The sequence below is a fragment of the Anser brachyrhynchus genome (genome assembly GCF_964034855.1).
Source record: "Anser brachyrhynchus genome assembly, chromosome: 15".
Taxonomy (NCBI): Eukaryota; Metazoa; Chordata; class Aves; order Anseriformes; family Anatidae; genus Anser; species Anser brachyrhynchus.
This window is the reverse complement of record NC_137733.1, coordinates 6,466,476-6,492,240: the sequence shown is the minus strand read 5'-3', so window position 1 is coordinate 6,492,240 and position 25,765 is coordinate 6,466,476. Positions and strand designations below refer to the sequence as shown.

Here is a 25,765-nt window from a genome sequence, read left to right as displayed (position 1 = left end):
ACAAGAGAAGAACCCTGAAATCACCTTCCGGAAGACACAAAGACCAACGAAGTAAGAGGAAAAGAGAAGAGTGGAGCGATTTGGAAAAGAGGAATTTATTTATGATAAACACAGGTCAGCTAGGCATGCAATTTATCCCAGAGAAGAGACAAGAACCCTGGAGACTTTCCAGAAGGCCGTACTGTGTTCCACACACTGCAATACTGTTTCCCAGTTACTTCTTTTTCTCTAAAGTGAGATAAGGATGAACGTGATTATTCAGCAGCTCAGTGATCTTTTCTGCCGTAGGAATGTACTGAGACGTTCCACCAACAGTATCTGTCTGCTAATGGCAGCAATCTATCTCCATGCCACCTAAGTGCTCCTGCCTGGGCTTGTTCAGAGCACAATGGTACACAAGAAATCATTCTTCAGTGGATGGGGATATACTCAGAGAGCTAACTGGGACTTCACAGACCTAACTGGGACCCTTGCTGTTTTGGGAAAGGACATTTCTAGAAACAGTATGAAACAAGGTTCTCAAGGCTTGTGTCAGAAATTAAGCATATTATTTTAGCAGTAATCTCTGGATTTTGCTCTCACTAGGAACACTGCACTCTGAACAGGCTGATGACATGATCTAGTAATTACAACTGGCTCCTGCCCACGCAGTGATGGTTGGAAGTCCCCTGCATTCTCCCTAGCCACCTGCCAGGTGAGCCCCTCACTGAACAGTGCCTGCAAGCAGATGCTGCAATAGCTGACAGAGCAACTGCACTTGAGGAAAGAGAGATCAGCACAGAGTTCATCCTTCAGTTTTCCAGGGCTCAGTTTTTCTCCAGGATTTTTGTGAGGAGTTCGTTCAGCCGGCTCACCATTGGTCTGGGATCTTCATTCAGTCCTGCTGCTATCATGGCATTCTCATAAATCTGAGAAAGAGAAGAACATATTAAATAAGCAGCAGGAGCGAGGTGAATGAGAGCTGGGGAGGAAATGAATGTCACACTTCAGGAGTTGCATGCTGACAACAAGCATGTCTTCTAGGCAGCCTGGTAGGAAAACACATTGGCCACAAGCAGCAGAAATACACAGAATGGGAAACACAGAAGGATGAATCCAGCCTGCTAAAAGGGCTCCACCCTTGTTCCTTGCCACACACAGTCTGCAAGCTGGCTCTGGGGAGGATGGTGGTGCCTTTGCAGGCTTGGCTCTCACCTGATCAAGTAACATCTGGGCCAGATCAGGCTGACTGTCCTTCAGCTCATTAAGCTTCTTAATCAGAGCGTGCCTGTAAGAGTAAGAGAGATCCATACTAAGATTTAGCTTTTTTGGACATATGAGTGTTTTTTTTTTTTCCAGAATAAGCATCTAAGCCAAGGTGGGACAGAAAATGTTCTAACTAAAGGCCGAGACAGCTCCACCTTTCTTGCTCCTGTTCCAGCGGCTTCTCTCTTCTCTCCCATCCCGACCCTATAACCCCCACAATCCTCAGAGGGCTGGACACAGTATGGGTGGGTGGCTCATGTCCACCACGCCATGCAGCCTCATAGATCGAGGCACCGTAGCACACACCACACTTAACGGGGAGAGTTCTGCTAGCCTAGGGGCTTTAAGTTGCCTCCTCTGTGCTTCCACCCCAACAGGAATGCAGTGCTTAGCACTGGTATTGCAACCCCTTACCCTGTGTTGATCTCTAGGGTGGGCTGCAGAAGCTGGGCACGCTCCTCTTGGGTCTTGGCCAGCTGCTGCATGCGAAGAAAGTGGCGGGCAGCCCCCATCTCGAGCACAGTGATCATGGCGGGGTGGGTGTCCAGCCGTGTAGTCACCTGGGGCAAAAACAGCAATCAGTGCTGAGATGGAAACACACAATTTAGAGGTGGGTGAGGTTAAAGGACTCAGTCTCCTCAGCACAGATCCACACCAAGCCCCTGCACAACTTGTCCCCACCCCAGGGGAGCTGCCTAAATAGGCAGGAGAGCTGGGGTCCCAACTGGCCCTACATAACCTAAGTATGACCTGGTAAAATGGGCTTTGCTCGTTACACATTAAGAAGTGGTTCTTCCCATTGCCACAATGACCACCCAAATGACAAATACCAGCATTCACACCATTTACAGAAAGGATGCACAGAAAATGATTTTTCTCAGAGTCCAAAGTAAAAAGTCTGTGGCAGGAGACCTCCGGTCAACCAGTGCCTTTACTTCCTAGACTATGATCTCTGTGGATCTTCTGTACTCAGTTACCCAGGCACAGGACACCTACCTTAACATCAGTGACTCGAGAGCCTAAGACATTTCTCATCCAGGCCATCAAATCCCCAGCCTCTCTCTCTGTCAGACGTTCTGCAGCTATCAGAAGAAAAAGGGCGCATCTGAGCATGCATCTATTGGTTATCAGTGGACAGTGAGCTTTACTCCTGATTTCAGTCCATTTCACGCTTTAATTTACTTGCTATATCATGAAAATGGGAATGCAGCACCACTCAGCACACACCTCTGTACATCCCCTCATCCCAGACCATGACATACGCGGAGAGGGCAGGCTCTTTCCCTGCCAATGCCTGCTTCCCCCTGTCAGGGCACCAGGTGTGTGTCTGTTTTTAAAACTCCATGTATGACATACCATCTGCTTAAATTATCAAATGTCTTAAACTTTGATCTACAGCAGCATGTGCGATGAAAGGGATCTGCAAGAAGTACAACCTGCCTCCGCCCATGAGAACTGCAGGATGGAAAGGAGCGCTCTTGCTCATAGACTCAGGAACTGCAAGAGTGCTGGAAGAGGCATACCCTCACTGGCTGACACAGGGCGGCAGGACTGCATGCAGCAGGAAGGGCCAGGGGAACCTCACGATACCTGGGCGACTCTCCTCAAATTTCTCTTCCTTATAGTGATCAACAACAATGTCCGTCTCCACCGAGATCAGCTTCTTCTTGTCAAACTCCCGAAGGTGCAAGAGTGTCAGCTCATCAAATTGCTCATAGCAGAACAGGACCTGTGCCAAAAAAGCAGACAACAACATGTTGTTTGAGACAAAACAGCACTTTCTCTCCAGAGGCAGCTCTGCACTAAACGGCAAGAACATCACAAGGGAAACTAGCAGGTTCAACCCTATTGTGACTATCACTCAGCGCTCCAAATAAAAGCAAACCTGTACAGGACTTTGCTACTACGGATGGCAGGGCTGCAGCTGGACAAGTTCCTCCCCCCCAAGGGAAGCCGAGAACCAGCACTGACTCCAGTCCTGAAAGGGCCACCTGCCTGCAGAGGACTCCTATAACAACGCTGTTACCAGCACTGCACAGCAACTCCTAGGCTCCTGCTCCAGGGTTCAGCAAAGGCAATTAACAGATGTCAGAACCAGCAGAAATATCTAGATGTCTGCACAAGCACTAAGCCACCTGCACAGGGTGCTACATGTTCTTCCTGGCCCCATGCTGTACTAGCCAGTCTGAGTGGAGACAGAGGAACACAAAGATGGGGACTGTCACAGGCCTCACTGCTCCGCTCAACTCCGAGATCTAGCTGAGCCCTAGGCTCCGATGCAGCGTCCTCCCTGACCGCAGCTCTCTCCAGCTCACCTACCTCCATGTCCTTTTTCTTCATGGCTTCAAAGTATGGGGAGTGCTCGGCCAGATGCCGGTTGGGTGCACACAGGTAGTAGATGTTTCTGCTCCCTGCCTTCATGCGGGAGGCATACTCGGTCAGGCTGGTCAGCTGGCCTGCGGGCAAGGCAGATGATTCGTAACGCAGCAGCTTCGCAATGTCCTCCTGAAATAAACGTGCTCTTGTGAGCTGAAGGCAGGTCACTATAGCTCTACCTGATCACTCCCAGTTCCAGGACCTCTTTTTGCAATGGGCAGACTTGTTTGCAGTTTGTACTTCTGCAAAAAGGCTCAGAGGATTCCGGGTCCCACCTTTCCTGCTCCAGATATTACAGAGGCAGAAGAATGACCTAGACGGGATGTAGGCCAAGCTCTCCTGGAAGTGGGAATCCAGGCTGAAGACAACAGCAGGGGTAAAACCCTACTTTATCGCCTGCTGTAGTTCAGATTCTATCAGTGAGGGCTGACAACAAGTATGGGTACAGAGATTCTGCAGTGTCCTGAACTAGAATGGGAAACAGCACCCAGTCAGAGAACATCAGTTAAGGCAAGGTGCACTAGAGCATCCGTAGGTCATTAGACCCAGAACAAGAGTTAGAGGTATGTAAGATTCACAGAGAAGCAGCAATGCCCCTCATCCCAGGTCACATTAGGAGCCCATGCTCTTTCCCATCAGCTGTAGCGTATCAAGACTGCTGGTACCTTAACATCCTGCTCTGCTATCGTGACAATCCCCTCTCTCATGAATACTCCATAGTCCTCAAAGAATTTGGCATATTTCTCAGGGTCCTTCTTGCTCTGGTCAATGAAGAACTTTATCAACCTCTTCTGCAAAACATCTCGGAGTTTCCTGCAGCAAGAACAAGCCTTTTTAAAGATGGCTGCTAGACCAAGACAAGTGAACATCTCCCCATGCAGTGTTTCAGTGACGTGTTTGGAAACGAGGAAAAAGAAGAAACTCTACGGCCACTGTCTCCTTTTCCCCAAGGCTCTACATTTGTTCTTTGTACCTCAATCAAGAGGAGTCAAGAGCTGGAGAGACAGCCAGGGCTGCTGTACAAACGCAAGGCTGAAGCTGAAATCTTCAATAACTTCAGTGACTCAGTGATACTGCAGTACCTAACCAACTGCGCACAGGACATTCACCACACTCCCACAGCTACCCTTAAACACAGGAAGGAAGCAGCTACAAAAGGGTTACACTGGGAGGACCCCTTTCTGACAGCCTCAAAATCCAGTGGAGTGGCAGAGTTATTTTGATGACTACAGTGAAGCTCAAAGCATTTTAGCAGCCACTGAATGCAAGTTAGCCATTAGACCTAACAAGGTAACAGCAAAACCAAAATGGAGTAAGAGCCTACTCTTATCCTTGTATATCAAGTTCCAACGACAGATGTTTGAGAGGTGGACCTGAAGCACAAAAATTAAGATCCAGGGGCGTTTTTTTATTTTATTTTGAGGAGACTGGCCTGTTGGCGGTCAGCTTCCCTACGCTTCAGAACCAAATGAAAACCCTGCTGGCTTGCACTCAGTGTTTGACATGTATCTGTAAGAGCATGGCAGAGCTCTGAAGGAAGTTTGGAGACAACAGTTACAAGATGCTGTTTGAAGGCCTACATGGTGACACTAAGGTTTGGACCAGCTTCCTAGCACTGACTTACTGTTTGGTTTTGTTTTCCAAACCACATGGTGGTGGAGATCAGACGCTTTAAATAGCGAATCCACTGTTACTGCTATTGACCAGAGATACGAAAAGAAAGCCTAGTGCACAAATTGCACATGGCCGAGGAGGAAACAGCAGATCGTATGACAGCACAGTGATTACACATCTTTAGATGTGACCAGCATGGCTGCGAAACTTTACACCCCGTGTTCACTTTACAGACCAAAGAAATTCTCAAGCATGGGAACGCTGCAGCTCGCTTACATCCACACCCCTCTGACTACCCCGCAATGCCCCCTCCTCAACCAGCAAGAAGCCATAAGAGCCTCAGCCTCTTACCTGATCAGGGCACTTTCTTGCAGAAGCTCCCTGCTGAGGTTCAGAGGTATATCCTCGCTGTCCACAACACCTGGAACACAGAGCGACCCTTGAACAGCGAGGCATACACAAGTGCCAGGCTCAGGAAGCAGCCCCTCACCTAGCCCCCTTGGAAGCCACATTCCACAGCCCACTATTCCTGCTCCCAGCACACACCTCTGAGGAAGCGCAACCATTTAGGCAGGATGTCTGCAGCTTTGGTTTGGATAAGAATTTTGCGGCTGTAGAGGGCAACGCTGGAACCCAGTTCTCTGCTGATGTCGAACATGGATGGTTTCTGCAGGAACATGAGACAAAGGTAACACCAGCACTGTGCAGGGTGCCCAACCATCAGGTGCACACCATTCTGCAGCAATCTGCTCAGCAGCACCAGCTGACCAGGTCATACTGCGGTCACCTTTACCAGTACGGAGTCCAGCAGGAACTGAAATCTTGGCTGTCTTCCCTAGGGACCTACCTGAGCCATCTCCGACCCCGCTCATGGCTCAGTACCCCCACCATTATCCTGTAGCACCCAACCCACTGCAAAGATGCCACACAGGATGCTCCTCCTTGCAGTTCTGCCTAAGGAGTAGTCCTATTCTCTCCTCTTCAGAGGAACTGGGCAGATCTCCCACTGCTCTCTGGAAAGAATGGCACGTACTTGCTCAGGCACATAGAAGATGCTGCGGATGTTGAGGGGAGCGTCGGTCTTGTAGTGCAGGACATAGCGGGGCTTGTCGTAAGCCTGAGCGATGAAGCGGTAGAACTCCTCATGCTGCCACTCACCAATGTCCTTGGGGTCCAGCATCCAGAGTGCCTGTGGAGGAGCAGGGAGATGAGTCCCCATCAGCTCTCATCACCTATGGCCTCACAGCACAAAGCTGCTCTTTCAGTTATATTTTTCCCTCCAGGGTGCCTGAGCAAGGAAATACCGTCTTTCAAACAGACACACTTTCCTCTGCACAGCAGGAGGGCAGTGGGGTGTAGTATGATTCACACATTAACAAATCACTGCCACTCAGGTGACCTCTGGTCACCTTCCATGCAGGTACTCTTGTCCTGCAGCACATCTAAGGCAGATTTGTTCAGCCCAAAACAAAAGGGGTTTGGCTAACCTCCATTACTTGACACTTGTCACTGGCCAAGAGCATCCCAGACAATTACCACAGCTCAGCTGACTGGCAGTACTAGTCAAGCATCTCAAGGCTCAGACCAACAAGCAAAAGAAAAGCGAAAGTTTAAGTGGGTCTATTCCAACCCACCTGTCTCCACGATGGGAGTCCCATCCCACTGCAAGGTCTGCTGAGTGCCTGTGAAGCAGGTCCTCCATTACCTGTTTTCTGCTGATGTATTTTGGAGCATTTCAGGAGTTGCTTCGTGAACCAATTGGCCAACTGTGCCTCAGCAGTACAGTTTCACACATCAACACGTGAGTTAGAGTCATGAGCTCCAGACCATGGCTTTCCCTGTAGCCATGCTTTCCACCCACTGCTGCTCTGAACCCCACAGAAGCCCAGCATTCTCTGGAACACTTAGCCCAGTGCTCACAGCACATTTACATTCTCAGTACATCATCACAAGATTACCATCTAGCAAAGATTTGGGAGGTTCCACCTATTTAACAAGCACTGGGACCAGTTAATGAACTCTCGTTTCCAGCTGGATGAAGACTACTACACTTAGCACAACTCTTTGCCACTCGAGCCCTAAATACTAAAATATTTAAGTACTTAAGTATTTAAGTAATATTTATGTACTAAAACATTTAAGTACATCGAGTGACAGTTGTGATCGATCACCCTGGGCAGTGCAGACATCCATCCCACCCTCAACCTACCAGTCAAAGGGATTCAGGGCTCTGGCAACCCTGCCGTGCTTCTGTATTCCTTAAAGCTGCTTTTGCCTCAGAGCATTGTTACACAAGCAGCTTCCTAACATTTCCAGCATACACAAGTGTCCTGGAGGGTCTGCAGGATCGCAGGTAGGATTAAGGACTCAAGTGGGTACTAAGGTGCTTCAGAGCAGCTGTTGTTAGGTAAAGTCCTGCTTTCCCAGAGCCTTACTTGTAGCTACAGCTATCACAGTTAGAATGGAAAAGCCTCTAATTCTATGCTGTCAGCTACATGGCAAGCATTCAAGATCTTATCTAGGAAAACCCACAGTAGGGATCTAACTACAGCTCAGTTTACAGTGAACTGATGTTGATGTGTGGAAAAATGGAAAAAAAGATCCCAGATAAAGAAGAGGCTTGAAATGGGAACATAGTGAGAATAAAGCTGTTGCCATATCCCAATGGAGAAAACATTTTCTGATACAAAGATAAAAGTACATGACTCCATTAAGCACATTTCACCCCTTGCTCTAGTACTGCTCTTCTCTAGGGAGTGTTTTCTATTGATTGTGAGGTAGGAAGACCAAACAGCTGTCTAAATTAAAAAACTAGAAATAGATTTAAGGGAAACAGCTAGAAAGCCTTTGGAACAGAAACACTATTATTGTAGGAATCCAAATAAATAACAGTCACTAATAACACCAATTGCAGAACATTAGGTAAATTAACATGATAAAATATTTAAGTACATCCTTGAAAGCTTGCACACTCAGTGCCACTTCCCAGGAAGAAGCAAACAAACAATCTCTACCTACTCTCTTAAGTGAGGAAGATTTAACCAACCAGAAAATGAGATGCTGGAGGAAAAACAATTCATAGATTTTTATTTTAAAGATAACTACTTTCACCTAGGAGATTCCTGCAACTGGGCCGGAACTTCTGACTAAGGTGGATCTGGCTGTATCATTTTAAGTAGTCAGAAAAGGCCAGCATTAAAAAATGCAATTTAATTAAAAAAAATAATTAAAAAGCAATTAAAAAAAAATCAGACAGTGAGCTGCGACACACCAAAACCCAAATGTCCACTGGCATTGGCTATCCCACAGCGAAAGGCAAGAACTGCAGCAAGAGGTGTCAGCCCACTAGTGACATGAGCAAACCCTACACCACTAACATGTCACCTGGCTTAAACATCTAGAAGCAGTATTAAAAGCACTGAGACAATCATTCTGATTAGGGAAGAATCCAGAAGATACCTATAAATAAGAACTGCTTTGTCAACCTGCAAGTATTCTCTTCAACAAACGCCAATAGGCAGTACCAGACATGATTTATGCCAGATTACCTCCTCTTGTTTTAATTAACTTGTCACTAAAGGGTCTGTGATATCCTGGACAATCCTCCCCTGACTGCCAGAGACAGCAGCAGCAGCTTTATTGTGCTCCTGCCTCCGGTGGAAGATTACAATGGTTCATCTCCATGAGCAACCTGTCTGTGGCCCTCCTGCTTACCTGTAATGTGTTAATTCGTCTCCCATTGAGATACAGCGGGAAGCTGATGAAGTTGCTGTATTTTGTCACCACCTCTGGAATGGAAAGAGGACATCAAAGAGTCATGTTTGTGAAAACAACAGAGTAAGAATTTCTTCAGTAACAGCATGTAACAGGTGCCGCAGGAGAGTACGAACACTGTACGTTCACATCCCACTCATGGGGAACCAACAGACTCTGTGCATCCCCTCAGTGGGTAACAGCATTTCCCTCCTCTGCTCACCCTTGACTCGGTCTTCATTTGCAAATTCCTTGCAGTCTTCTTTGAGATGTATAATAATCTTCGTCCCAGTTCTGACACCAGAAGCTTCTGCAATCTCGAACATTCCTGAGCTAGGATTAGAAACAGAAGCCATGTCAGCTTGTGCCTCAGATACAGCCATGATGGGACATGAAAATATGTAATTAAACTGACAGCATGCACAACACCTCAGCACCAAGAGGAAAAGGAAAAAAATCTCAAATGTTTGAACGCTCTCTGTGCCTTGGGGAAGGCCCCCAGATAACATGGCTGTCTTCCTACAGATACCCCGGACCCCTCTCTCTACAGACATCAGCAGCCTCTGCAGAAAAACTTCAAACTTCAGCTTGCATAGGCCTAACATTCAGCCTCTCCCCTACATTTGACAATTCTGATTTTCGGGCCCACGTTCCTACCTCCACTGGACAGCAGTACCTTGTTGCAGTGAAAAGCAGCTGTGCTCTGGTAAAGGCAGCCTGTTCTGGATGACCACTGCTATTCTACTGCTAAGCGAGTGCCACCTGAGAGCACTGACCTAGCAGAGAGGTAGGCAAGCCTTCAAAGCATACAGCAGTACAGACTGCAGTACACAGCAGCTTGTTGGCATCCCAAGACAGGCTGATGTCTCAGTTACAAGTTGTTTTTTAAGAATTTAAATGACTTGGTAACTAGAATCATAGATATACTTCAGTTCTAGGAGGTTTTAACGGGATGCAGAGCTTCTCACCCCCAGGAGCTCCAATTTCAACAGGGTCCAGCACAGCACAGCTTTGCCATCACAGGTGTTTGCAACTTGGAAGCAAAAAGCAAAGGCTGAGCACACAGACCCAGTCCACAGAAGACACGTGCCTACAGAGCCACAGCACTGCACCAGCCCTGCCTACCATGGGTGCCCTCGAGCAAAAAGCCAGGGAACAACTAAACCAAAGACAGTAAATTTATCTCTCTAGACTGGAGTGCTGCTAAGAGAAATGCCTGCCAGCAGGGAAGGAACAGGAGAGGCAGGTACTCTTTGTCCATAACATGCCTGCTCTGACAAAGCAAGCTCGTCTCTGTAGTTGTTCACCCTGGCACGTTTGGCCACGCTTTCTTGCTATGTATAATCTGAGCAGGATCTAAACCAGTAAGCCCAGTCATGAAAGACCACACAAGCCGCGTCTTGCTCTGCTCAGCTTTCAGTTCGTGCCTGATCTGGATGCAGCCCCTGCACACTTCCACCACGTTCTGCAGCCTTACCCATCTGAAGACCAGTGGTAGCCTGGGCTCCCCGGCTCTGCAGACTGTGAGAACACCTCCACTTTATCAGCAACCATGAAGGCTGAGTAGAAACCTACTCCAAATTGGCCGATGATTTTACTACTGGCTTCCGCTTGGCTCTGCAGAGCATCTAAAAATGCCTGGGGGAACAAAGGAGGAGACGTAAACCAGCGCACCAACTCTGGGACCGCTGCAAGGCTGCGACCCGTCCTCCAGCGCGGCTCCTGTGCGCACTGACACAGCCCTACGCCAGGCACCGCGGGCCTGGCCGCTCAGCACCCGCATCCCACGCCTCTGTCAGCACTCAGGAGGGCAACTGAGGACAGGGGTTTCTCCCTGAGGACAGGGGTTTCTCGCACAGGGAACGTGCCTGTGGAAAAGGGAAGCATTGCCTAGGGCAACACGCGCTGCAGAGAGCAGTAAAGGAGAACAAGCAAGGGCTCAGTCAATAAGGAGGAAGCAACCTCAGAGTAGCGACTTGGGAGATGGACAAAAAAAGGTAAATATGACAGTTTGCCAGCACGAGGACACAGCTGCTGCCCTCCTGGACACAGTGTGAATGCCAAATGAGCATCTGCCCCTCCGTAACGATGGCCTGGGGAGGAAGGCATTGACTTTGGGGAGCGAGGGCAGCCAGGTGCAGCAGCATTACACGCAGGGGCCATTAGTGCTGCTTCGGCACCACAGGCCTCCCTGGCACACAGCAGAGACCATTAAGAGCCAGAAGACTCCATAGGAAGGTTTCACCTTCCAAGACGGGTGCAATTTCACAGCTAGGCTGGGGGCCAAGGGAAGAGACAGAATGAGAAGTTACTGGGAGAACAAAAGCGACTGTGACCAGAGAAGGCTTCTCTAAGGGGAGGAAGGGGTGCCTCGTCCCAAGTTACCTTTGAGCCCGATCGAGCAATGGTACCAAGGTTAGAAACAAGTTCCTCCTGGGTCATCCCAATACCTGTGTCCTGAAAAAAAAAACACAGCAATAGCAGCTGAAATACCAGTAGAGAACTGCTGTAGCAACCAGCTCCCAAGCAACTCCTACCTCTGACCAATGCTCTCACCCAGCCAGCCGAGCACTAAATGCAACAACAGCAGGCTTCCAGCTGAGACTCCACCTGCACAGAGGCAGGACAGCAGAGGCAGCAGGGACACAGCTCTAAAGGGCAGCCACAGCTGTCTTGTGGCTATAAGCCATTAAGAAGTTTAGAAACTCAAGCGTTATGTGGAGAGAAAGCAAAAACGTGCCAAGACTGGCTGGTGTCTGCACCGCTAACACCACACACACAGTGTGCCAGGGCTGGAAGGAGATCTCGAGCCAGGTCACAGCCTCCCTGCACCAGGCACCGCGTGTGCACGAGGCACCCTCCGCTCCTCTGCGAGCACAGAGGGGAGTGAGGAGCAAGAGAAGCAGCTTATTTCCAGCCTGCAAGTAGGGAACTGATGCCCTCACCCCAGGAGTCAGAGGCAGAGCAGCAAATCCCTTAAATCTCAGGTAATGCAGACCCTTGGCTACATGCTCTGCTTTGGCTGGTCTCCTTCTCCTGCCTGTTCTTTCCCGTCTCCTCTCCCCCTCGCATTGTGCTCTGCAGAAGTTGAGCATGAAGCTGTCCGTGTGCAGAGCCACGAGTCTGAGAGCTGGACACTGCAGTGCCCGCGGGAACAACCTAACCCCAGCTGGAAGCACATTGCCCAGGCCACCCCTCAGTGCTCAGCCCAGGCTTTGAAGACACGGCTTCATCTTGTCCCCAGTTTATATATGGATTCACACTCCTGCATGCAGAAAAACAACTCCCTGCTGCTAGCGCGTGCCCCTCAGGCAGCAAACCCTGCAGCACCACCCAGAAAAGGCTGCAGCACAGCTCAGACTAGGCTGCAACTTCAGTTGTTGTCACAACATGTTTGCACGACCCCAAGGCAGCACGGACAGCAAAACCCAGCTAGGAACGGCCACATCCTCACACAGGACCCCAACAAAAAGCTTTCCCACTCACAGCCAGTTTTCAGACTTGCTCCACACGCACCTTCCTAAGAAGCCAAGTACAGGCTAGTGGCTTCTGCAATGCTACTTCTGAAAGGAAAGAGCCATTCTTCCTCCCAAAATCCAGCAGCTTCTCTACCTGCCAGAAACATCCCGAGAAGCCACCCTGACAGGTTCTCTGAGCCACTTGGTAAGGCGGCGGCAGCGTGAAAATTATGCACGTGAAAGGTGATCCTTGCTCATGCGAAGAACTTGGCTCTCACGTACCTGTGCACACAGCTGTCAAAGCTGACAGCACCCTGCATATCCCAAAGTGTGCTGACACGCTCCGAGCGTTACTGATGCAGGGGTGGCAATTTGGCTGGCTGGAGTCAGCAAAACGAGCTTGAGCAGAACCAGCTGCTGCTAGATGGCTCAGAGGTGGGATGCCACGGAGATTTCTGGCACAGCACGCTTCTACCACCCATGTAGGGCACTCAGTGGGCTTCTTCACTAATAAATAAGATGGCATAAGAAATACCAGTACCTATCTTTTGGTCTAGTATTTAACTCCACCGAATGATCAAACTGTGGTCAACTTGTGAGGTTGCTGAGTGAAATGCCACGTGGACAAGACATTTTTCTGCATCCCCACAAGTCGCAGGACAGCAACATCTTCTACATGATTAAATACGGTAAGGCCAGTCACAGTCATCCTGGCTAAGGGGGAAGATGACAGGTAAAATCTCAACAGTGGGAGATGAAAAGCCAGGAGAAACAAACAGAGTATGGCAAAATCTCAGGAATCTGACATGGTCCCTTCCCCCAGGGAAGGAAAGGCCAGAAAAAAAAAAATAAAATGTTTTCAGCATCTGGTTCAGGTTTCGTTCGTGCCAGACCCTGAACAGAACTCTTAACTCCTCTGATCCACTCCTATTTATAGCACAGCGTGTCATTCCCAAATTCCAGTATGTTAAAAAAACATCCCTACCCTGTGAATATATTTGGCTATTGAATTCGGAGCTCCCTGCCAAACTTACTGCAAAATGCTTACGGACAATTCCTAGAGACCAGTTCGATGAGGGTGAATTGCAGCGAACAAAGAGAGCCTGGCTCCAAACACCGCTCGTCCAACCGCGCCGAGCCGCCAGCAGGGGAAGCGGGAAGCGTGCCCCTAGGTGGCCGACCGCAGGCCCTGCCAGAGCAGGCATTTCCAGGCAGGAAAACACCTGGGTGGATTCCGATGGGAACGCCACCGAGACTCAAACCGCTCCTGCAGCACACGCGTTCCCTGCGGCTGGCCCTCGTGCTCTGCCTCACGGCTCCCTTCGCCAGATGGTGCCGCGCTGGGGCGCAGTGCTGGGAGCCGAGCGGGCCCAATTCTGCGCTGCCCAGCCGCCGAGCCTGCCCACGAGCAGCCAGCCTGGGCCCGGCCGACACGGGCGCCTTGGGCAGGAAGCACCCTGTGGTCCCACGGCGATTTACGAACACTTTCTATCGGCAATCAGCCAGCCTAGCTGCAAGGACTGCCGTTGCTTCACCGCCAGCACTGCAAATTCACTTCCCCTGCAGACAGCTTCAAGCCCTCTCTTCAGTCTACAGGAAAATTTCTGCTAGCCTGAGAACAGCCACAGCAGAGCTTTTTTGTAAAAGCACGAAGCCAACGGGACACGGGCCTCCACAGACGAGAAAAAGTGAGGGATATGTTCAGAGTTCAAAGCATACAATGACACTCCACAGCTTCGCAGAGGAGAAACCAACTGCTGTAAAGCATGACACAGATCCAGGGCGCTGACGCTTCGTTAGCTGGAGGCTAATTACAGAAGCCCTTCTGTTGCTCTGCTGAGTTACAATCTACTCACCTGGTTAAACTTCCCTTCTGGGACTTCTCAGGGTGCCCGGTAAACAGCCAGCCCCTGAGCCACTCCCTCTGCAAGACAGCACCAGGCTGCATGCAGCCGTCCTCTACGGGCGGCAGGAGCACTGCGGTCACTTGCTGAACTACGCATCTGAACAGAGCAACATTTCCCCTGAAAAAAACAGCAGCTGCACATGTGTTTTCAGCACTCTTTTCTTTTTATGTGGAGACCTCCTAGATACAAAGCGTGCTGTTGGGCCGCACTGGACCTTTGTTCTTTCTCTGCACTTTGTTCCAACCCTCCTGGTGCGGGTGCTGGAAGCGTGCAGAGCCCACCCTGCGCAGCTACGGCTGGGTGACTGCCTGGCACGCAGTGCCTCGGGGCTCCTACCACCAAACGCCTTCTGCTTGCTCTGCAGCCATGAGGACTTCTGTCATCCTCAAAAGACGTAAATGAACACCTTCGGCCCCACTACCCGTCTCATCAAATCAATCTTGCATTCATACCATACTTTTTGGTAAATTAGAAATGAACAGCACACAATTACAGCAACAAATCTAGTTTAAGCTAACAAATTGCTTAGTTTAGCTGGTAAACAGGAACCCAGGTAAAGCATCATTATCTTTGCTCATTACCTGAGTCCAATCTAAGGTATTGCAGAGCCTCGTTACACAAAACAATCTATTAACTAAACAGTCTGCTGCCTTCACTACAGCTGAAGAACGCTTGCAGTTAGAGATACATGTTAGAGCTACTGTGCCTTTCCTTTTGCTCTGTGGCAAAACAAAGCAAAACATCTCATTGCAAAATCTCGATGGGGCGTCAGGAGAACATCGACTACCTTATAAAATAAGGACGTGCTGCTTTCGCCAACTACCAAGATAATGGAATCCCCAAATGTCAGATTAACAACTGTCCCCCCATTATTAAACACCTTGCTTAAAGAGACTTAAAATCCACACGACCAGGACAAGGGCTGCACCGGAGCAGCGTTCTGGTTTAGAACCCATAACAAATGCATCTGCAGCAGCAATGAAGGGAGGAAACAGCACACTCAAATTCATGCGTTCCAATACAAGGTAACCTTGCCTAATACATGGAATAAAGGCAGAGCCTGATGTTTTCTTTCCTTTCCAGTACCACGTATTCACATGATCACATTATCTGCAACAATGCTGGGCATCACCACAGGCACAGCCTCCACCCATCCAGGTCTAAACGCCTGCTGTTCAAAAAATTACTTCCTTTTCTCCACTGTGAATTTCTCATTTTTAAATGTGACGTGCTCTTATTCTGGCATGAACAGAAAGAAAACAAAAGATTCTGCACTTCTTTCTCTAGGCCACAGATTATTTGAGATGCATTTATATGTCTGAATCCCTAGCTTACTTGTTAAAGATGATGCAACAACTGGAAGCTCAACCCACCCCTGCAATCAGAGGCACATTTCTGTAAGCTTCACTCAACCCGGGGCTTCCCCAGGCAGAGAGCTTCACCCCACGTTTTTGTCCATGCCAGCACCCTCAAGCCCAAGCGGCAGAAGGATGCTGCAATGCTGCACGCCTTCAGGATGCAGCCTCTCTGCTGCAGCACAGTGGCACAGGGAGTGCCAGGAGGTGACCCAGCACGGAGCAGGACCAGCTCTCCACCTGCACCACACTTTGTTGGAGATGTGGGTGCACCTGCACTGACCTGCTGAAGTCCAGAAGACACCTCAGGTCCTTATCAGAGCCTCAGGACAGCTCAGTCCTTGCTGCAGACCGTTTACAGCTCAGACGCCAGGAGAGATCTGCTCACTGATCCAGGGAGCTGTTGCACGGTGGAGTGAGTGCTGTTTGCAGACATTTGATTTCCTCCCAAACACAGCAAACTTGTTATTTTGAGGCTTTGCAAACACTGCTTTTGGATGATTGCAAGGGTGAGAAGAAAGCCCAGCACAGGGAACTGAGCAGCCCAAACGCTGGCAACAACTATGCTGCTACCCTTGTTAAAAGAGTAGGCACGCTCCCTCATCCAGCAGCAGCCATCAGCTCTGTAAGCGCTTCAGACGATTTCTTCTAAACCACTAGCACTGTCCTGGCCCTAAATTAAACGAGGCCACGGGTGTCCTCCAGCCCCCCAGCTCACATGAGCACAGGGTTATCAATCAGCAGGTGGAGCACTAGGGCAGGCGTGCGGCCAGCCCAGAGCCCGGTGCCGTCACCACGCGCAGGTGCTGACACCGAGCTCTGTGGTCACGGGGCTTTGGGGTCTGTTCCCACCTCAGACACACGTCTGTACAGCCTCAGCAGGCAGAACTGCTGATCTTTCCTCAATGAAAACACACCCCTAACGTTTTCAAGAGGATTTTCTTAACAGACCTGACCCCGCAGGCTGCAACTGCTACCAGATGGAGCTGTCCTAGAAACAGAGCAAGGCAGTTTTCAAAGGGGTGGAGGAAACCACGGCGTCTGCTGAAACAACAGGGCTTTGGTGGAGGCACAGAGGTGGTGTAACCTGGTGGACTAGGCAGTGAACTCCAACACACACACAACGTTCCCCTCTGAGCAGACACAACGTCGGCAACGCTTAGGTAGCACCCCTGAACGAGGACTCTCAATTCACCTGGCAGAGAAGCAAGCAGAGCCGCAGTCACTTCACAGAGACGAATGTTGTCCTTCATGGGAGCAGGATCATCCCTCCCCCAGGGACGTGCCCGTCAGAGGCCACCACACACCACAGCCCTGCCACTTCTCACATGGTGAGGCACAAAGAGGTGCTACGTGGTTTGGAACGGGAGAGGAGGCAAGATTCAGCGGACCCAGGGGCAGAGAGCAGCCTAAAGATCTGAGAACAAAGACCTACGGGTCAGCATGAGAGAACAGGACCTTTCTAGAAAAAAATAGCGTGACCACTGCCAGAGATGACACGAGGGACCTGCTGATTCTGTTCCAGTGGGTCCTAGTGGGGACAAAACCCCAAAACGTTGACTAAAAGGCATGTCCATCTCTGCCTCTGTCATTGCGGGCAAGGTTTTTTTGCACCTTTGCAATCCTGAAAGGTAGGGGGATGTTCTGAGGCTTGCTCAAAGTAATCCTTATATTCAGTACATTTCTTCAAGAGGTTATAAATAAACCTTTCACTGGAGGTAAGGAGCTTTAGGCACTGTTGAGAAGGCAAACCTATTAAAAGAGATTGGAGCAGCGCTGCTCTCTCTCCCTTCTCAGAGTGCAGCACTGCTGCAGTTAAAGGCTTGCTCATTTAGTCGCATTAGAGACGCACAGGCAACCAGATAGGGGGTTATAAAAAGATAAATCCCTAAGAGCTCTAGTTGGGTATGACGTCAAACACATGCTATCTGCAAGGTGGGCAAGCAGGTCTCTTAGCCAAAGTGCCACAGCTTCCAAAGTCAAGGACAAGAAGAACAGGCTGTCTGGATGGGGTCAGAGGCTGCATGCACACTGCGATCGCAAAAGGGAAAGGAAGAGCAAGGCAGGGGTGATACCCTGCTCGGGGCTAAGCCAGAGCTCATTAAGGAATCAGTGTTACACAGCAGTCAGAAAAATGCAACAGTCAGGTGTGATAGGAAAAGCAAAGCCTCTGCATTATGATCTGAGGATCTTTGGGTTGATAATCATGTTGCCCACTAATGATCACCAACTTCCCCATGGCAACTGCAGCCGCTTGTTCTGCAGAGAAACACAAGTATAAAATAACTGAGCAGCCTCTAAACATCAAGTGCTTTTGTCCACGTGAAAATTATCAGACTGTGTGCTTTGTCTGTGCCACATCCCTCACGCCTGCTGCCGTCTGCATCGTTCTCAGATCTCCTGAGAACAGTACGAAGTTACGCTCTCACAGATGATGTTGGTCCACAAGGAAAGTTTCCAGTTTGCCATGTCTGCATTAACGTATTTGCCATGAAAGCACCAAAACTGAGCCTCAGCCTTCCACCCTGGACAATGGTCACCAACAAAAGCAATCAAAGTACAGAGAGAAGCACCAGCTCCACCTGCCCTCACCACGCTGAGGCCCACAGGTGAATGTGCTTACAGATTCCCCCACTCCTGCTAAGCATTTTGTCACCAGTAGTAAACAATCAGAGCCAGGACTGCAGAAAGGAGGACAGGCAGGTGCCATGGTACTGCCACAATCCACAGTCCCTCCTGTGCATTAGGGCAGAGCTTCAGCTGGGCTTGGCCTGTCCTAGAGCAGGAGGACATGGAGATGATCGGCAGCGGGAAGTTCTGACCACCAGCCCAGTATCTCCCAGCAACCCAGGTGAGAGAGGTCTGCCAGCTCCCAGGCAGCACAGACTTGAGGAGGGAAGAGAATTCCTACACAAAGGTCAGGGTGAAACCAGACTCCCAACTTCTCCACTACTGAGAAATATACACGCAACCTAGGAAGTGCACTGAAAGGATACTGGGAGAAATGCTTCTGGTAGCTCCTAAAAGGAGAGGAAGGAACAACAAATTTTCCTGTTAGGGAAGTTTGGAACAGATGAATTGGTAGTTTCTCATCAAATCCTGATGTTACAGCTTCATGAACCAGAGCCCAGCTGAGGACAGAACAGTTCTTCAGGCAGGCTTGGGAATCCAAGGGGTTGCACTGCCACTCAGCTTCCACCAGTCCTTCACAGGACCGAGGCCAGTGGTGAGAGCAGCAGGGAGTAACATCCTCCTGTTACTAAAGGGAGGTACCTGGATAGTGATGGTTCCCTTTCCACCGTCCGTCTGCAGGTGGATCTCCATCTCTGGCAAGGCCTTCCCTTCTGCCATCAGCCGGTGACGCAGTTTCTCCAGCGCATCGCTGCTGTTGGAGATCAGCTCCCGGATAAATACCTGGGGAAGAGACAACCTGACACTGCAGCCTGGCCTTCCCCACTGCACAGGGCTCTCCGAGACCAGGAACTCATTGTCTACCCACAAACTAATTCCCAGCGTGCTAGAAGAACTGCCTTTCCCCATTATCTGCCAGGAGAATGGTTTGTCTGAACTCACTAGCAAAGCACAGAGCCTCTGAAGCCCACAGAGGAACCTTGGCCATACTTAACATTTGTTTTCAGATTTTCAAGGTGTCTTAGAAAAGAACATTCAAGAAAGAGTGGGATATGAATAGCACAGGATTTACTGTGAAACAGAGCAGGTATTCTTCCAGCTCAACTGCTGTGAATATAACCCTTGACAGAGACGGGACTTTGCTCACAGAAATTCTACCAGCGCTGGGGCAGGTGGCAGATGCCCTACCTCCTTTTCTGAGTACAAGGAACGGGCAACAATGTCCAGTAGTTTCTTCGTTTCAGCCTGGAACTCATGCTTGGAGGCCGCACCTAGAATCAAATCAGAAACACTTATTTAAGGTACTTCAGCAGGGTCGCCGTGGGAAGAAAGGCAAAACCGCATTCTTACCACGTACTTCAGGAGTGAGAGCCTGAAGCGGGACAGGACACAGGCAGCTGTGGCCTCCAAGGAGATGACAACAAGAGTGTCATTTACACACCTCTATGTCGTAGCACGCTTTGCCAAGCAGATGCCTGGCCTCTGCACCTCAACTCCTTGCATACAAACCCCAAGACAGGCACAGACTGCAGTGCCTGCACGTCGGTCACCACGTCCAGGCTGCAGTCAGGTAGCCAGGAGCGAAAGAAGATTCCCCTTGCTCCTCGTGTGTGGCCCCATGTGATCCCCAGCCACTCTCTGAAGTGCCCCCCGTGGCGTATAGCCTGCCTTCCGTACTCTTCCTTGAGTCCACCTGCACACGCCCACCTCTAAGAGCTTCTGCAGCCAGCTGTTTTTTCTCAGGCCAAACAAAGCTCTGAGCCTTACACAGAAAAAGCCAGACTCTCAAATGTCTCTGTGGGGCTGGCAAGGGTATACATTTACACCTATTTATGCGAATGGGTGGCTGTGCCCTGGAAGAGAATTTTCCTCAGAAAGACTAAAACGCCACAATGCTTCAGCCGAGAGACCATCCTTGGCTTTTTAAAAATAGCATTTCTCCTGCTAGAGGCTTTAGAGAACCCTAAAGCAACACAGGGAAAGTCACAGGTCACACACCCGCCAGGCCTTGCTGGTAAGCACCTACATTCCCTGGGGACAGAGGCTAAGCTGGGGCATGGACAGCGGCAGGAGCAGTGCATCAACCCTACCGGGAGCTTCACAGCCTGGCAGTCACAGCAATACCTGCCAGAAAAACCACAAGAGCACAGAGTTAAGATGCTATTTCTGTGCTCAAATAACTCAGGCAGTTTTGCTTTAAAGCACCTCTCTCTGGAGATGTGCAAAGCAATTCATTCTAATCAAAGTGCTGACAACAGGATTCTCATTAGAGCTTCACGGTCCACAGCAATGACCTGGGCAGAAACTGTTTTGGGGACAAAAAACCTCTTTTCAGGCAAACCCTAGTGCCTGTGAAGCCTCTACACACATGCATAACAGTCAACTGCCTGGCTAAGCTCACAGATGCAACTTGTTCCCGCAGCCTTGATGGCCTCATTTCTTATTAAAGGCCATTCTAATTTACACACTCCAGTTTGGGGCAGGTGATGGTGCAACGCAGATTCAGTCTGCAATCTGCTGGCTAGGATGGGATGACCACAACCTGCACCTCCTCCAGAAACGCTACCCCAGAGGGCTCACCCTCACGGTCAGGGCACAGTTACACCCAGGCAATGCTTTGACATTGTCCTGGGTCTGTCTGCAGCTCGAGAGTGCTCCCACGAGACACCAGTGTCCGTGCCCACCTTTGACGTTCTCTGTGTTGCTGATGATGGTGTGCAGGGGCTCCTCTTCCTTGCTCTCCGCTGTCTGCGTGCTGTATGTCCGGCCAGCAGAAACGCAGGTGGCAGGAACGTTGTGTCGGAGGCTCCAACAACGGAGTATTTCTCTCTGGAGGCACGCTGGTCCTCTTGCTAGAAGATACAATTCAGGACGTTTCAGTAAAAGACACAAGGATCAGCAGCAACAGGAGCACTCTTTAAAGGCCCTGTTTCGGTAGTCCCGTGGGGAATGACACTGGCCAAGCAAGACTGAAGTTCCCTTGTGACACTTGCCATCTCCCTCCGGCAAGTTGCTGCCCATGCCTGTCCCCTCTGAATTCGAAGTCTAGCCAGAACATGGCAACGTGTAACTTTCACAGTGAATTAACTGGTGAGGAAAAGGCATTCTGCAGCTTCCACTGGTGTTATCTTCTCTGGATGCTACACTAACGCTTACCATCAGGCAGACCCCTCCGCACCAAAATCCTTCTGCTTGCTTTCATCTCACCAGCAGCAAGCAATTCCTTTACGAGCCCACTCCACTACCTCCGAACAGCTCCAGCCAGCCCTGCTAGGCCCCTGTGAGCAGCTCCTTTATGGCAGTAAATACCTGGCTGTCAGAGCACAGGGACTACATCCTCCAGGCAAGCCAGCTCTGGGATAAGCAGCATGTGGAAAACGAGGAAGCCAGGGAATGGCACAAGCCCCATTAAGGAGGGGGATTCCCTTTCGCCCTCCTTCCAGCCCTCACCTCACGGTGCCCAGGTGAACTAAGTCTTCTCTCTGCTGGGAGATGAAACTAAAGCCAAACCTGGACACCAAAAGACTATTTACATTCCAAAGCCAGTTGCTTGGTGCTATTTCTCAGTGGCAGCTCGCACAGCCTGCGTCCCGGTGACAGCCCGGGGGGCGCAGATCCGAAGGTGCAGCTCCGCTGCCACCGGCGCTGGGGACAGGGCTGGGGTGGCCTTCCCCGACCTCACAAGGAACACAACTGAACCGGGCTGTTGTCAGGGGACAGGTGACCAGGATGGTTTGGGCAGAGAGGGGAGAAAATGGATAAGCAACAAACATGGCTGGAGGCAGTGACAAGCCCAGGCTTTTCTTACAACTGGTTCTATGCTTGCAGGCAGGGGAAGGAGGCAAGCTCCGCACCCTAGGCCTGCCAAAGGCATGCCTTCAAGGTGCCATTGCTTTAGATGAAGGGGTACAAAAAAAAAACCCACACTAACAGCAGACGGAACTGAGAGCCATTTGCACGGTGAGTCCTCACAGTGCAACCGTGAGCCCTCTGGACACTGCTGGTTTGGCTGCACGCAGCCCTGGGGCGCAGCTGACACGGGGGTGCTCAGCTCTCCTCTGCCTTCCTCAGCCTCGTCACAGCCCTGGGCGAAGCCGGCACCCAGCCCTTCTGGACATACCTCGCATCCTCCAGCTCGTCTGGGAGGTCTCAGGCACTGTTCACAAGTAACTGCAACCCCCTGCCCACCCACCGTGGCAGGTACTAACAGCTCCTGCACCAACAGCGGGTTCTGCCGCTGCAGACCTCCAGCCCGGGCTCTCCCTCATCGCAGTTCAGGTGAAGACAAATCCCGGAGCCTTAACAGCACTCCTGGGCCTTGCAGCCCCTCGCCAAGAGCCAACCGAGGCGGCTCTCCGTCCTCGTCCTTCCTCCTGCTCACAGGAAGCTCTGAATCAGGACGCACTTCTCCAGCTAGAAGCTTGAATGACTCCCCAGTCACTCTGTCCTTACAGAGAAGAGCCCACAAATAGTTCTTAATGCATCTGAACACCTCCTACACACACAACTGATCGTTCTGCATCATGGTTCTGCTGCGTTATCACAGGACCCGTTCTCCACCTTTCACCCGACCGCCTTTGCTGGGCTCATCCCGGTGAGCAGGAGAGCGGCCGGCGGGACCGAAGCCGCAGGAAGCGGAGGGCTCACCGCGCGGCTGGACAATTTCTGGCATCACGTCTACAGGCAGCAAGGCCCCAGAGCCACCACCGAGGTCACTCCCCGGCCCAGAAGTGCTAGCTGTCTCCAGGATCCACAACCTCTTACATTTTTTGTGCATTCACGCTTTTTGCCTCTCTACCTCTACAGCACAATAAATGAATCCATTTAGAAGGTATTTTTAGATCTGTGTGATGTTTGGCCTTACCATCCTTAATTAACAGCCTGTCCCGTGCCAGGTAGAGACAAGGCTCGTTAAATGCAAGCTGCAGCATTTTCAAACCATTTGTCTCCTGTGGAGTCCTTGCCTAGCCAGCAGGGGAAAGGCTCCAGGCAGTTCTGGATACAAAACCACAATTATCGTCTCACAAAAGCTATTGAGGAAGCATCCTCTGAGATAACTGGGTAAAGTGACACTCTGAAGGAGCCCCAGAAACAAATTCCTGAGACCGAGAGATGAGGAAGGACTGGCCCTTACCGCGTGTGCTGGGGCAAATCGCATCTTTCACACAGAGTTAACCAGGGGCTGAGCTTTATGAGCCCACACACCTTCCTCCCTGCGCCCTCAGCGGGCAGACACCCCCGCTGCTCTCCAGCTCCCAGGGAATCCTGCGTGGTCCCACGGGTATGAACGCGGGTTGGCCTTGCACGTGGAGAACAAGACACAGAAAAGAGGAGGGAGGACCTTGGGCCCTGGGGCTCCTTTCGGCGCAGGCACCGGGATGTTCCCGTGGTTCCCGAACCCAACCAAACCCCAGGAAACGCAGCCTCTTCTGGGAAAACGACCACGGCGAGCGCTCAGTCAGGCCGAACGGCAGCTGGAAATTCAGGGTGGGAAACCGTGCCCAAAGCGGCACGGAGCTCAGCACAAGGCGCAGGATTTCGGTCAGCACAAGTCACCCTGCCAGCCCGGCTGCGTGCGGCCGCAGGCCTGAGGGTGCCCTCGCGAGGAACGCCAGGGGCAGGGGGCTACCGGCCCGCACCGACCGAGGGAATTAAAGCCCGGCCTCACCGGGGCCAGGAGGGATCGCGGCTCGGGGGCGGCGGGGGGAGCTCAGGGCTGGCCGGTGCCGGCTCCCGGCGCGCCCCTCACCCCCCGCGGCACCCCCGGGCCCCCCGCCCGGCGCCGGAGCTGCTCCGGCGGGCAGGGTCCCGGCGGGGCCCAGCTCACCTGCGGCCACCCGCGGCCCGGCCCCGAGCCCGGCCCCGGCCGCAGCGCGCAGCAGAGCCCCGAGGCGCCGCCCCCGCCGCGCCGCCGCCGCCGCCGCCATGCCGCCAGCTCCCGGTGTGCCGCTCGGCGCGCGGCGATGGCGTCATGCGGCGGGGCGTGACGTCATCCCGGAGGGGAACACCCCCCCCCCCCCCCCCCCGGTCCCCAATTCGCACCAACCCCCCGGGACCCCCGCCCCGCGCCCAGCTCCCAGCCGAGCACGGGCAGGGCAGGGCAGGGCCGAGCCCCGCGGGGCGTCCCAGAGCGGCTCCGGTGCAGGCCCGCAGCGCCCTGCGCCCCCCGTTCGCAGCCCGCTGACCCCCAGGGCCTCAGGCAGCCGCTGCCAGCTCCAGGCGAGGTGAGGAAGGGGCCGCTGCCCCCGCCCCCCCCCAGCCTTGGTACCTGCTGCGGCTCCCGCTGGAGGCCTCTTCTTCCTCGGACCCACAGCGTCCCGCACCCCTCTGCTCTAAAGCAGCCGGGGGGAAGAACAGAGGAGCAGGGAGCAACGGGGGTGACCCTCAGCTGCCGCATCTGCAGCAAGAAACACGCTCACAGCCTCTTGCTGTAGCGGTGCTGGTACGGCAGGACAGCCAGCAGCAGAAAGCAGAGCGCAGTGGAGAGCTGGAGACAAAGAAGAGCAGAGAACCAAGGTGCTGCAGCTCAGCGTTCAGGTGTGAGCACCTTCTTGCCCTCCAGAATTCAGCCATTTGTTCGCACAGGGGAAGGTCTCAGCCACCACCTCCAGCGATGAAGATCCTGCACCAAGCTCCAGCGCATTCTTCCGCTGTAAATTCTCGTGTTCCTCAGGTACTGTTCCTAATTGCCAGTACCACCCCCGGAAAACACTGGCAAGGACCTGAAATATCAGACGTCCATCCAGACTTCAAATATGCTGAGCCTCGTATCAACATTCAAAGGAAACTGGACCAATACCTCTCTATGGGGCTACAGGGGCAGTACTCCAAGCCCAGCCTCTGCTCACGTTTCACTTCAGCTTTGCTTCACTTCTCTCCCTAAAATACCCGCTCTTATCTGAAACAGTTGCTCCAGCAATCTCGGATTATCCAGTCTAAATCTACCCCTTTCTAGGTGCCCTCAGGATACATTAGGTTGTACTTAAAAACATTCCAGTACTCGCTTCCCACCAGGTCTCTTTTCACTCTTCCCCAAGCAGCAGAACCCAAGCGAGCTGCAGCCTGGCAGCCACGCAGCTCTCTCTGCTCCGTACAAGACCCAGCTTATTCAAATGGGGAAGCCGTGCCAACATTTTTTTAAAATGGATGCTACTTAAAGGTATTAACGAGATTGGGTGCGGTTATCTTAACCTTAGGCATCAGGCTCTGCTGATCCTAGTGGGCACCAGCCAACTGGAAGCATCCTTCAATCCAAGCAGTTTTACCAGCTTTTATTAGAAACACCAGCACATTTCAAGTTTCCTCTTTTTGATCACAAATATAGTATTTTCCTCTTTTTAAGTACACAGCATGAGACACAGCATCAGGGCTTTCCATCTTTTTTACAGCAATTTCTTTCGGACAAGCTTTGGGTTAGTGTTCACTG

The 25,765-nt window shown here is 51.4% G+C and overlaps 1 protein-coding gene across 1 annotated transcript; it reads right to left on the bottom strand.

Moving 5' to 3' along the window:
• Positions 1-79: 79 nt before the first annotated feature.
• On the bottom strand, positions 80-24,316 carry TRAP1 (TNF receptor associated protein 1). Its single transcript, XM_080556271.1, has 18 exons — positions 24,167-24,316; positions 21,024-21,191; positions 19,528-19,610; positions 18,982-19,122; positions 11,374-11,445; positions 10,466-10,626; positions 9,212-9,321; positions 8,950-9,023; positions 6,269-6,424; positions 5,782-5,902; positions 5,587-5,656; positions 4,287-4,434; positions 3,565-3,750; positions 2,836-2,974; positions 2,242-2,327; positions 1,660-1,805; positions 1,195-1,267; positions 80-908 (listed from the first exon to the last, which is right to left on the bottom strand). The coding sequence occupies exons 1-18, from the start codon at positions 24,264-24,266 to the stop codon at positions 807-809; spliced, it is 2,136 nt and encodes a 711-aa protein (XP_080412397.1). The 5' UTR covers positions 24,267-24,316; the 3' UTR covers positions 80-806.
• Between the last annotated feature and the right edge of the window lie 1,449 nt (positions 24,317-25,765).

Bases quoted from the DNA above. Each gene is read 5' to 3' on its own strand.
- TRAP1 (XM_080556271.1), bottom strand. From the start codon at position 24,266: ATGGCGGCGGCGGCGGCGGCGCGGCGGGGGCGGCGCCTCGGGGCTCTG. The intron at 19,611-21,023 runs GTGGGCACGGAC...ATTTGATTCTAG, and splicing joins CAACACAGAGAACGTCAAAG to GTGCGGCCTCCAAGCATGAG. The intron at 9,024-9,211 runs GTGAGCAGAGGA...TTTCCATTCCAG, and splicing joins AAATGAAGACCGAGTCAAGG to AGGTGGTGACAAAATACAGC.